General features: G+C 43.3%; 1 protein-coding gene across 1 annotated transcript in view; it reads right to left on the bottom strand.

Annotated features, from left to right (window-relative positions):
* The window catches only part of LOC138545507 (E3 ubiquitin-protein ligase RNF170-like), a 47,022-nt gene that overhangs the window by 16,786 nt on the left and 17,168 nt on the right, over window positions 1–13,068 (bottom strand). Inside the window, exons 2-3 of the mRNA XM_069642073.1 lie at window positions 11,808–11,883; window positions 9,610–9,718 (exon numbers count right to left, since the gene is read on the bottom strand). Coding sequence (XP_069498174.1) covers window positions 9,610–9,718; window positions 11,808–11,819 — 121 coding nt within the window. The 5' untranslated portion in view covers window positions 11,820–11,883. The remainder of the gene's footprint in view (window positions 1–9,609; window positions 9,719–11,807; window positions 11,884–13,068) is intronic.

Raw genomic sequence — 13,068 nt, 5'->3', positions numbered from 1 at the left:
AGCTGGCTAGGGCTGATGGTTGTTGTAGTCCAATACATCTGGAATGCCGAAGGTTACAGGCTCCTGATCTACACGCTGGAAAGTCTCTTGGTCGGTTTATTTGTTAGAAGGTTGGTAGGAAATCTGTCCACCATCTAACATCCTAGGAAGCTCCAAGTCTATGTGGGGTGGGGGGGTTGACCAAACACACTTCTTTCCCAGCCCTTCTTAGTCCTACCCTGCTTAGGCTGCATTTGAATGTATTAACCTATTTTCGGGAATATGGGGTCAAACTATAGGCAATATGACCAACACTGATGCATGGAGCAAATAAAGTAACACTTTAAAGCAATGTAGCTCAAAACTGGGCACTTCCCTGGTCTAATGTTCTTGCTTTTTGAAGTGATTAAGGCGCGTAACACGGTATGACATACATATATATATTTATTGTGGTTACATGGGGGAATAAGTAGTTCTCTGTTATCGGGCTCCACCAGCTCACGAGCGTCTCCCATTGGCAATTGAATCTCCGCCCGTTGCACGTCTCCGCCGTCCTCGCACTATGACGTGCTTCATCAGAGCTCCGTTCGTGCTTGCCTGGCCTCACCACGAGCCCCGCATTCTCGGGCTGGATTGTGGATTACTGATACTACACATCTCCCCTTCTTAAACATTCGAAAACACAACTAGTCTGTCCCTTTACAAATTGTATTGGGCTCATTGTTCACACACAAAGTCTTTCAGTCTGCAGGGATGATGAATGACTCTCCCTCTTCTTGATATGCGCAAGATATCTGTTTTAGGTTTTGGCAAGGAAACCATTGATGAGTCTATCTCTTGTGTTACATCTCTCTGATATTCTTCAACATCTTTGGTACCATTTGCATTCGTTCTCTCTCTAAACTCCCCTCGACTACCATGCATTGTTGCATCCCCCACAGGAGTATCCCACACACACACTCTCTCCATATTCCAGACTCTTCCATCTTCAACCCTCACCGCATGTTTAAACACTTCTACGACCCCAACTGGCTTGGACCATTTACATGGACCATTTCTCAATACGGGTGGAAGTTTGATTCTCACTAGCCCCCCAACCATCAATGGTGGTCCTCTTTTTTTTCTTTTAGTACTTACAGACACATCATGACTTTTTTTGTTTCTTAATTGCATAACTCTGATGTTCTGACATGCATCTCCGAAATCCTTCCTTAACACGGTCATTCTTTTTAACCAGGATGGTGTTAACTTAGTGTTAGCTTTCCTACCTCTACTCATCTCAAACGGCGACAGGCCTGTCGTACAGTGTGTTGTGAAACGGTGTGCATTAATCTTTTGTTTAACAGCTTCTTCCCATTTCATACCGTTTGCCCAAGCCCATCTCACAGCATCTTTAAGCACTCTGTTAAAACGTTCGACTACTCCGTTAGTCTGTGGGTGATATATGGCGCTTTTCTTGTGTACAATGGAGTTTTCCACACAAAATGTTTGCATTTCTTTTGAACGGAATTGAACTCCATTGTCTGTTAGTATGCTTTTGGGTAACCCTTCCCTTCCACATACTTCTTTTAAGAAATCAACTACCATTTTTGCAGTCATGCATGGTTTAATCATGACTTCAACCCATCTAGTCAAAAGATCAATAATCACTATACAATACTGTTGTTTTCCCTCACTGTGAATTGGACCTATTATGTCCATACCCAGGTCTTCCCAAATGTTACCTGGAAGTTCAGTAATTACCATGGGGTATTTCTCACTCACACATCCTTTGTCACTCTCTTTGCAAAGGATACAGTCACGTATGACTCTCTCAGCCTGTAGATCATATCCTGGCCACCAGAATTCATCTCGTATTCTTCTCTTCGTCTTTACAATTCCCTGGTGGCCCTCATGACCTAACTCAATGATCTTCCGGCGTAGGCTTACAGGTGGAATAATTCTGTCACTCCTCATAATTCTATTATTTTCTACCTTCAGTTCATTCGCAACTTTCCAATATTCCAAAAGCCCATTTTCTTCATACTTGGCCTTGGTCAATGAACTACCACTTATAATGATGCGTTTCAACTTATTGAATGTTTCATCCAATTCCTCTGCTTCATTCCATTCTTTCTCCGATATAGATAGTTCTTCAATATTTAACACAACCTCAGATTCCATATCTTCACCGTCATCTACTTCCGAGACATTTGTGAGCCTTGAGAGACAATCAGCAGCACGATTTTTCGTGCCTGGTACATACTTCACCACACAGTTGTACTCTTGTAGAAGTACGACCCATCTTTTCATACGATTCGAGACATTGTCCAAACCCTTACTCATTATGACATGGACTAATGGTTTGTGGTCTGTGCGAAACTCCACCTCTGTACCCCAAATGAAGTTCCGAAACTTCTCTGCCACCCATTTAATGGCCAACATCTCTTTTTCAATGGCTGCATATGTTTTTTCAGCTCCCTTCAGCAATCTGGAAGCAAAGGCTATCAACCTCTCTTTACCATCATTTTCTTGTGTGACGACTGCACCAAGGCCTACATTACTGGCATCTGTCGTGATAACGGTCTTCTTTCCACTCTTGAAATTCCTCAATGATGGTGCCTTATTCAGTTCGTGTTTTATCCATTTAAATTCTTCTTCACATTCTGTATCCCATGCAAATGTTTTCTTCTTCAATGGTTCACGTAGAGGGACAGTATGTGTAGCAAAATCACGCATGAATTTTGAATAGTATTCGGCCATGCCGATGAATGTGCGTACTTCTTCTTTGGATTTGGGCCTTGGCATGTTTTCTATTGCTTCTAACAGTTGTTTCTTGGGTCTTACCCCCTCTGCTGATATAGTATGTCCCAAATATTCAATTATATCACAATTTATCTTGCATTTTTCATTACTAAGAGTCATTCCCGCTTCATACAGTTTCTTAAATACCTGTTGTATTTTCTCGTCATGTGTTTCCTGGTTGGTAGCGTGTATCAAAATATCATCCTGGAAACATATAACACCATGGTCTCCTTCAAACAGTTTATGCATGACCTTCTGGAAGACAGATGCAGCTGATATAAGCCCAAACGGTAGTCTCTTATACTGATATAGACCGTCTGGCGTAATAAACGCTGTCATGCCTCTGGATTCCTTATGTAGATTCACCTGATGGTATGCCGAAGTTAAATCAAGGGTGGAGAAGTGCTTCGATGGACCAATCGTGGAAACTATTTCATGAATATTTGGAAGTGGGTGTCTGTCGGGAATTACACATTTATTCAGCTCACGCATGTCAACACATATTCTCAACTTTCCAGATTTCTTCCTTAAAACAACCAACGGGGACACCCATTCACTGGCATCAATGCTTTCTATGACTCCTTGGTCGACTAAATTTTTTATTTCTTTCTTGACTTCTTCCCTCATAGAAAGAGGAACATTCCGTAATTTCTGCGCCACCGGAACACATCCTGGTTTCATCCTGATTTTATGTGAATATCCACGTAAACACCCAATTTCATTCTTGAAAACTTTCTTCATCATTTCCTCCCTTTTCTCATGTGTTCCGTGTTTCCTTGTTTCGTCATTTTCGATATTCATCACTGACTCATCAGCATTGGCGTCCAATTTTACTCTGAGTTTGCTCTGATGAGTCCAGCTTAATAAAGGAATTCTCCCAGATTTTGTAATGTAAATCTTCCCATTCGCTCTCCTGTTCTTAAATTTGAGTGAACCCCAAAACCATCCGATGATATCTATTTTAATTCCACCATAGGCTCTGGGTCGAATGTCAGGTTCATGTAAATATTCATGTTTCTTTCTGTCCCACATCTCCTGTGGTATAAGTGTATATTTGGCACCAGAATCAACCATCATGTGCATATTCACCCCATCTATACACACCATGGCTTTAGGGCTTTCCATTTCTTCCTCCTGTTCTTCATCGGATATAGCAAAAACACATTCATCATCATCAATATTACTGTCATTATCACTGCCGATCCAATTCATGGAAGTATTTGATGCTTTGCAACATCTGGCATAGTGGCCCTTGCCCTTGCATTTGCCACATATAATTTTCAAAGCTGGGCATTCAGGATTATCAGCCCAATGTTCAGTACTGTCACATCTAAAACATCTCCCATCAATTCTTCTTCGTGGATTGCCTCCTTGTCTACGTGGACTTCTTCTCTTCTCATTTACTCTGGGTCCACCTCTGCCCCTTCTATTTTCATTCCACGATGCTTTACGAGGTCTTCCTGGTTTGTCTCTGCTGCCAGATGCGTCCATCACCTGGGCTATTGATTCATTGCTTTTATTTATGTTCATCGTGTTATTATTCTTTGGAGTTTCCTGTTTGATCTCTACAGACTGCATCCTGTTCTCCAGTTCCTGAACACATTTTTCCGTATGTTCAACTTCTTTGGCTATCCTAAGAACTGTGTCAAGAGGTGGATCATCTTCAGCCCATAACTTTTCCCTCACTTTGCTGCTTCTGCATTCTAACATGAATTGGTCTCGTAGTCTCTCATCCAATTGTGCATTGAATTTACATGTTCTGGCTAATTTTCTTAAATTAGTTATGTACTGTTCAACACTTTCACCCTCCTCTTGAACTTTCTTTCCAAATTTGTACCGTTCTAGAATAGTGCTTAATTTCTTTTCATAGTGTTTGCCCATTTTCTTCACTGAACATTCATAGTCATTTAAATCCGCACTCTCTTCAGGCAATAGTTCAGGTAAATCTTCGAATTTTTCTTGCCCAGCTGGTCCAAAGCAGTGTAGCAGAAGAGATTTTCTTTTCTCTATACTACAATTTGGACCACACACCACTCCTGCATAGTGTTCAAAGGCTTTAATCCATCTCTTCCACGGTATTGAGGGTTCCCCTACATCCGTCAAAAAGAACATGGGAGGCGGAACACCACTGAATGCCATTTTGAACAATCCCTTAAGACTTAGCTTTGTTATTATTATTATTATAGTTCACATTCACCTTTCCACTTCAGTGTTTCCCTTCACAATGTATTGTTTATAGTCTTAATTGTATTTCCATTTGCCACACTGTTAAGTGTAATGTGCCAAACAGTGTTCATGTGCCCATCTATAACATGATATACGGTATGCAATGTCCGTGTACACGGCTGTGGGCTGGCTGAGTGGGCGGGGTTTGCTCCTGGACTGTTTCGCACAGAAACAACGAAGGCACTTACTTGGCTGATGTGAGCTCGGCAGGCGGATGGATTAATACGGTGGCCGCTGCTACGTTCGCAGGAACGGAGCGGCCATCATCATCACTGGGCCACTGCCACGCTCAGGGAACGGAGCGGAGTGGCCCGGTTTCCCATGAAATGTTCTCCACGAGCTGGAGGCGCAGGTGAAAGGAGGCGGTGGAGCCCGAATCCTCGTCGCCACTTGAAGTGATTAAGGCGCGTAACACGGTATGACATACATATATATATTTATTGTGGTTACATGGGGGAATAAGTAGTTCTCTGTTATCGGGCTCCACCAGCTCACGAGCGTCTCCCGTTGGCAATTGAATCTCCGCCCGTTCCACGTCTCCGCCGTCCTCGCACTATGACGTGCTTCATCAGATCTCCGTTCGTGCTTGCCTGGCCTCACCACGAGCCCTGCATTCTCGGGCTGGATTGTGGATTACTGATACTACACATTTCTAATCACTTCTTTGAACAAACAGCGCTTCATGAAGGGGTGCGGCAAGGCTGTCATTATCCCGACTTCATCTTAAATCAATTTGCCACACATTGCATATATTTCGCCATGTTGCATCAGAGAAAAACCAACGATGATGATGGTTATTGGAAGAAATCCTGAAGGACAGATGTGCTGTCAAGTGTCTTAGCATATGGCGTGTGAGGATTATGAAACTATAAAGCCAGGGGGCCTTCGACAAGTGTTTTTTCATCTGACTTCAAGGACAGGTGGTATATTCCGAATGGGTGGGGCGGGTGTGTGTGTGTCTGGCTGTTTCACACCAACCTGTGTGAGCCCTTCTCCACTCAAAAGGTCACTCAAGTGAAAGAAGCTATAGTGGGCTTTCTTTATTCCACACCCAGAGGAATGCCTATGAAGACGACACGTTCCACCCAACAGCTCATACACAACAAATGTGTATGTACATACACACATGATCTCTAACTCAGCGGGACACCTGTGCTCTCTATAGTTGTATGCAAGTAGAGTACCCATCCTACAGTAAAATAACACTCCTTGCAAGGAAGGAATCACTTTTATGTTATTCACTTGATCAATGGTCTGTTAAAAATGTTGTCCATTTAGGGTAGTTCTTCGTCTCATATATAATGGCGTGCTGTGCTGCTGAAAGTAGAGTTAGAAGTGCACAAATAGTGAATGGGGACCATCTCAGAGTGTCTTTTCTGTACTTTTCTGTATTAGCAGCAGAATGTGCAAAGACCAGGATATTGTATATCCATTGTAGCCATGCATACTAAGGCTGAAAGCGCAAGTCCAAAGTTTACTAAGATTAGGATGTACCAAAACCAGGGTGTACAGTTTTTGATGACAATATGGAAATACTGAACGATGGGGAAGTATACTAACACACATGACTGACACCCAATGACTATATTACAGCATTAAACACTTTCTAAAGAGAGCGCTTAGATGTCAGGCCGGCCGAGGCCAACCTGAAGGAAAGGTGTTTTTTAAGGACTGAATCTACTAAGCTAGGAAACTGTCAAACCATTGTACAGTAAAGCCAAAGGCTACCATAACAGGCCCACAATGTAATAAGTCATCAGCAACTCTATGATAGTAAGGCCAGGCTGCACTTATGCACAAGTGTATGAAAGCTGTGGCATGGTAGTACCAAGATAGCAAAGGTCTGGATATGGTACAGCCATTTTGCATTTAAGCAAGAATGCACTAAAACATAGTAAGTCTTAAGGTGCACTAAAAAGTTAGAGCAGTCACACTATTATCAATTTACGGCTATACCGCCACCCTAGTGGAGGAGTCACTGCATGGGATTAGCACCATGCTGCTCATCACTCCTATTTATTGCCACTACCACGACCGAATAGGATAATTGGCCGATGATGTGACAAGAGGGATTGCAGAATGGGTGCTGATGTTAACAGGAGAGGGGCCTACCGCTACCAGAGATACCATAAAGTGAATCTTCTCTTGCTCCTGCGCCCCAATTCCCCTATTCACAACTTGTGGCAGATTCAAAAGCAAGAAGGAGAACGGGAGAAGGATAGAGGCAAAATCCAACCGTGTTCAAGCAAACAGGCCTACTTCTTACCCAAAGAGAGCATCCCTATGGGGCAAGTTACTCAGTGATTGAGGTGTAGCCTACGCTGATGGCTTAAATATCCCTGATGCTGTTTTTTCAATGATGTCCAATTATGTTCTCACATACATGCCGACATACATTCCAACATTATCCATTACATTTTTGAGAAACTAGTCCAGTATCGTTTGTAAGTGTGCACTCTGGGTCTTGTAGTCCTGGAGTTTCTCATTATAAACCCAGACCTACATGTCTCAGAGTGCAAAGTGATCACCAGGCCTGGACTAGTGTCTCCCGAATGGAATGGATAATGTTTGCATGTGTGCATTCTCATTCTTTTCTGAGGGCTAAATATCGCTTTTTGGAGGAGAGCAACCCCTAGTTGTAGCTGTCTTGACGTGCACCTCCATGGATGGCCTTGTGCATGAAGAGGATCTTAAAGAGACCGGCCCATCCAGGAAGGATCTGAGTGCTATGCTTAGATCCAGTGCCTGCAGAATCGTCCAAGCCAAGTCGGTTTGCGGCCTGGGGAATAGTGTGGGAAAGGAAAATATATCCATTAAGACGGAAGGCAGACAACACCTGTGGTAGCATGCGGAAAGCTGAGACAGTGTCCCATGCGGGTTTCCTTGCTCTTAACTGGTATTGGACAACATTTAAAATGAGGCAGAAGTTCTAACTTCAATGAAACAAAGTTATACTAACGGGTAATTAATAAGAAATTCCAACGAGTGACTTCTTCAAAGCATTCGCGTTAGCCAACCCAGATTCAGTGAACAGACACTACTCTGAAAGTGCAATTAGGATGCAGAGACCGGATTACAATTGAACATGTTCTGGGGTCACCTACATACATGAAACAATGGCCAACCTCCACCGCAGGCTAATATCCAACACATTTCCCTTAGGAAACCCAGAAGACAAATTCAGAAATCCTTGCACATAAGGTAGGCCGCTTGAATGCACTTCATGGCCAAGAGGTTTCCACAAATCGGTCACGCCCTGCAGTTCTACCAGGGCCGTACACCCTTCATCGACAGCAAATCTTCCCAGGGGATCAACATTTATCTTTCTTATCAGCATACTGGATATTGATACGAATTCTAGGTGACTCTGGGTGTAGAGGGAGCTGGATGTGAATTGTACTCTTCCTCGCCTGCTTACAGTGTCACAATGGCAAGTGAGCTCTGCGCCCAGTTTTCTGGCCAGGAATTAGGACACGTAGAACGTTCTTTCTCTTAGCAGAACTCAGAATGTCTATAGCGTGTTGCATGACTAAAGAATGTGTGTGTCTCTAGGGTCTGGGTTGCTGCCTAGTATTTGTGATAGGACTCTATGCCTTGAATTATTTCGCTCCTGGATGGTGCTTTGCAATAATTAGAAGGAGGGTGAACAAATGAGTAGGACAAGGAGTCATGTTTCACTCCAAGCAGGAGCTAAAGCCGGGTATAAGGAAGGGGAGAGCTTTGGGTCATGGAAAGGGAGAAAACGAGGAATTACTTGTAAAAGGCGAGATTTAAGACCTGGAAAGGATGGATATATACTATAACGCACAGGTTTTTATCCTTTGGCTCTCCAGATGTTATGAACTACAACTCCCATGATATCTCACCACTAACAACGCGGGGTAGTTCTAATGGGAACAGTAGTTCAAAACATCTGGCGGGCCAAAGGTTGCAGACCCCTGATTTAAGAGAACAAAATGGAGCAGGTTACGCTGTAGATGGGAAGGCATAGGACTGGGGAGAGGAGAATGTTGTGCTGGCTTCGGGAGAGACGATACCAGGGATTAAGCCCTGATACTGCACCCAGAGAGATAATCACATCCAAAATTAACTATGCTTGTCTAGGCGCCATTGCATCATCAAACTGATCTGCCTTTCAGATTTGGCCCTTGTCGTTAACCAAATTGATCTGTGGCTTTTAATAGCCTTTTTGAGTTTAGTGATTTTGGTTAAAAACAATACAAGAGCATGTTGTGTTTATTATAATCATTTGCAGGTGGTTTCCTCAAGAGCATTTTCAAAACTATTACAGTTTCTCAGAAGGGATGGATACCCATTCAGCCTTATATTTGTTGTGTTTGATCACTTAATGAGATCCCTAAGGAGCCAAAATGGAGGTTTGGTAAATGTAGACCTTGAGTTACTGCTGGCCAGTTAGGCGACTCATGCTGCCTACCGTTGGAGTCTGAGATTTTGTATTTTTCAGTTGATTAATATATAAAGCAAACATTCATGAAAGATTGAGCAACATGGTTTCCCATGAAAGCATGGCTTTAGGGTGCATATGTAAATGTGGTGGTCACTCACTTTCCATGTTATACACATCCCGATAAGGATGCGGCAAACACTCTAGTCACTTACCACAAAATAAGTGCCCACAGTTGGTTTCCACTGGGAGGGCGGCTGTCTGTAGGCATATGGGGCAGCTCAAGTCACTGTGGTAGCGGGGTTGCCAGTATTTCAGGGATTGCTGTTTTCAGATGAAAAAGAAAGAAATATAGCCATTTTATAGGCTTTGGTGAGTCTACTTTGAACGCCAGTATGTATCGTCCCATTCCCCCTATGGGGTACAAGAATCCATTCCTTTATTGTTGCACCCCAGTGAGCAAGAACCTTGTTTGATACTAAAATATTCGTGTAGGACACTATTGCAAAATACAAAAAACAAAATAAGAATATTATTAATTTAAACATGCTTACACTAAGACCTCAACTGAAAATGCAAACAATATACAGATGATGTCTTACTCAACTTTTAATCTCACAAGTATTCTTTGCCTGTTCTAAAGAAAAATACCAAACGTCATTACCATCTCCCATGATGCAGGGGCCTGGGTTCTAAAAATACACGGTTCAAATTTCCTTCTGTACTTTCACTGGCTTCAAGGCACACATTTTTGAACGTCATAGGGTAGGGACTCCACTCTGCAAATATGTAATGATGCCAGCCATTGAAAGAGGCCTCTGGGGTGTGTAGCGTAGGCGTCGCGTATTCTGGCCGTGGTAGCAATGTTAACGCACGTTCCCAGCAGATCATAGCACGCCACGTTCTTCTACGTCATCCCTGTTTAATGATCAGCTCAGCAGCACCTCACTGTGTGATAACTGCCATACAGCGTCGGGCGTGCAGATTGGTAGCTATGGAAGGTGTGACCCTGGGAGCGCACAGGTTCAATGGATTCAGGTACTATCCGTTTGAGGCCTTGTTCGCCTTAGCCGTGGGAAATCAATAGCTATATATGGTATGCCGATGTGGCTCCTGGGAAACCCAGACGTTGCAAAGGTCAAATTGAAGTAGTTTGTTTTCTGGTCTGTATAAAGTCAGTTCCATAACTTGCACAGGAACGGTGTATAGAACAATGTCCTCTGCTCTGTTTTCAATGGTACATTTTGTACGCGTTTTTTGTGCAAAAAATGTATTGCTTTCCCTGTGGGGTTTATAAATAAATATAGCTAAATCATAATGTACTGCACACGAGTTGCGATATCTGCTGGGCATACAGAAGTTAGTGATGGAACTGCTTTCTAAATGTCCATACTGCATAACAGGGCCTCATTAAGAGTTTCTCAGTGTGGTAAAAAAGTGGCGGTAACAAGATCACTTCTTCTTTTACTGCACTGATAACATTAGAGGTTCAAAACCGAGCTCCTTAAAAACCGCCTATTTTCATGTAGCGGTAATGTCTTCCACAAAACCATTCCTGTGTGCAGTACTTACCGCATACAGTAATCTGCAATCCCCTTGGAATCCTATGGACAATAACATGGGTAATAACTGAAGGGTCTGCATGACCTTAAATCCCATTAGCGCATACTTAACACAGTATTTTAGTTTGGTTGTTTTTAAAAGAAAATAAACTAAAACTATTAATGAGGTCTAAAGAGTTATGTTTTAGCCATATGCACCCTTTCCATGGGCTGGGACAGGTGATAACGGCACAGAGCTTGAATTAATAGGCCCGAGCGTGGAAAAGGCTTTTAGTGAGGGTCCCGGTGCCGCTGCCACCCTTTCAATCCTGTGGAACAGGTGCATACGGCTATTAGCACCATGGGATTCCACTACGGAAACCCAGGGTGCTAAAAGCAAAGTATTTTGTTAATTGAAACAAAATACTCACTAAAGATGGCCGCCATGAGTAAAGAACCCGGAGCCCTTCTTCCATTTTAATGGCGGCCAGCATGGACAACGGAGTAGAAGCAGCAGCGGTGGCGGGTGCTGCCACAGCTGCAGTAATCAGTTAAGTGGGGGTGGGAGGGACTGAACATAAGGGAAGGGAGGGGGTCAGGGGAGGTGGCGGGGTGGAGGAACACCCCTCAGGTTACTTGGAATGCATGTTTGGATCGGTAGATTCAGCCTGCTGTCCAAGCAACCTGATTGGTTGGGTCCCCGCCCACCTGCCCCAGGTGCTAATTGTAGTCAGCTATAGCCAACAGCCATGAAAAGTAGATATGGGGTATTTTAGAAAACCTGTTTAACAAAATGTAACAGAACGTACCAATTCTGCAATAGAGAGCCATATATACAAATAAAAACATGATGAAAAAACATCAAGACATACCCTGTGGTTCATAGCAGAAAGTAGTCTACTGTCTCCAAGTGCCTTGATCCTCTTCGATTTGTTCACATGCGCAAATCTGTAAATGTAGAATTAATTACATTAGGCACCAAGAGGACGGGAATGTTCTCCCTTTTCTGTACCACTCACTATAGATATATTTAGAACTACACCGTAGCTGTTATAGTTATGCAAAGTATTACTTTTCAATAGGAAAAAATGCATTATATCAGAAATCTCCAATCTGGTTAAAGAAAACACATATGCTATGTACAAGCATTGCCAAATCCAAAATGTACAGGCATTGCCAAATCCAAAAGATTCCACAATTAGAGTCCCAAACATTAACAACCTGCTTTTTGAATGGATCTTCTGTGATCCTTGTTCCTATTAATAAAATCAGCAAAAGCCCCATTTCACCATCAGTGCCAGTGCACCCGAGGTTTTCACTCCAAAACTCTGACTTCCTCACTGCAGCACGCATTTAAATGAGCACTCAGTTGATCAGAACACCATCCGCTCTGAACCTGACCCACCATCACGTGTTTCCCCCAAAGAAACCTATGGATGTTGCGAATGTTTACTCGAAATGATTGTGGACACCTAGCTGAGTGTGGCGTTAATGGATCTACTGGATTTAGATCCCGCGACTAGTGCTGCAGCATTGCCTTTTGGGCTTTTCGGCAGATCCTAGAATATCTTTATCATATTGTTTACTAGCCAAAATGTTTTGTTGTATCGAATCCTTACGCTTTCATTGAGGTACCGACAAAAACCTATTGCTCTGCTTTTTCCATGTGGGCCATGCCCCCAGAGTACCACCTACTGCATGCAGGGGGCAGAAGCCCTGCGGGTCACCACGTGTGACAGCACCACACGAGAGCCTGCTAGCCACCCCCCCACCCCTCCGTCCCTGGAGACACTACTGTCAGGCAGAAATGTCAACGCCAGTTTTACTGAGAGGGGTCACTCTGCGTGACAGGAGCAGTGGCGGACTCGCCATAACGGTAGGCCAGTGCCCCATTGCCCATCATTGCTAGGCCGCTGTTTTGTCAGGTTTATTGAAAATTATCACTTCTGTTCACTGTGCAACATCAATTTAATAGTTGTAACATGCTTGTTAAGGAGCCTTCTTTTAATAAACTGATTAAACTTAGTTTTTCCAAACTTAGTATTTATAATGTATTGTATTTTATATGGGGCCTCATTCCGAGTACGGCGCTAACCAATGGCGCTATTAACGCCTTGGTTGACGCCGTACCCG

This window comes from Ambystoma mexicanum, chromosome 1q, assembly GCF_040938575.1.
Source record: "Ambystoma mexicanum isolate Mex_15411 chromosome 1q, UKY_AmexF1_1, whole genome shotgun sequence".
NCBI classification, from domain to species: domain Eukaryota; kingdom Metazoa; phylum Chordata; class Amphibia; order Caudata; family Ambystomatidae; genus Ambystoma; species Ambystoma mexicanum.
The sequence above is the reverse complement of the archived record's forward strand: the minus strand, read 5'-3'. Positions and strand labels throughout refer to the sequence as shown.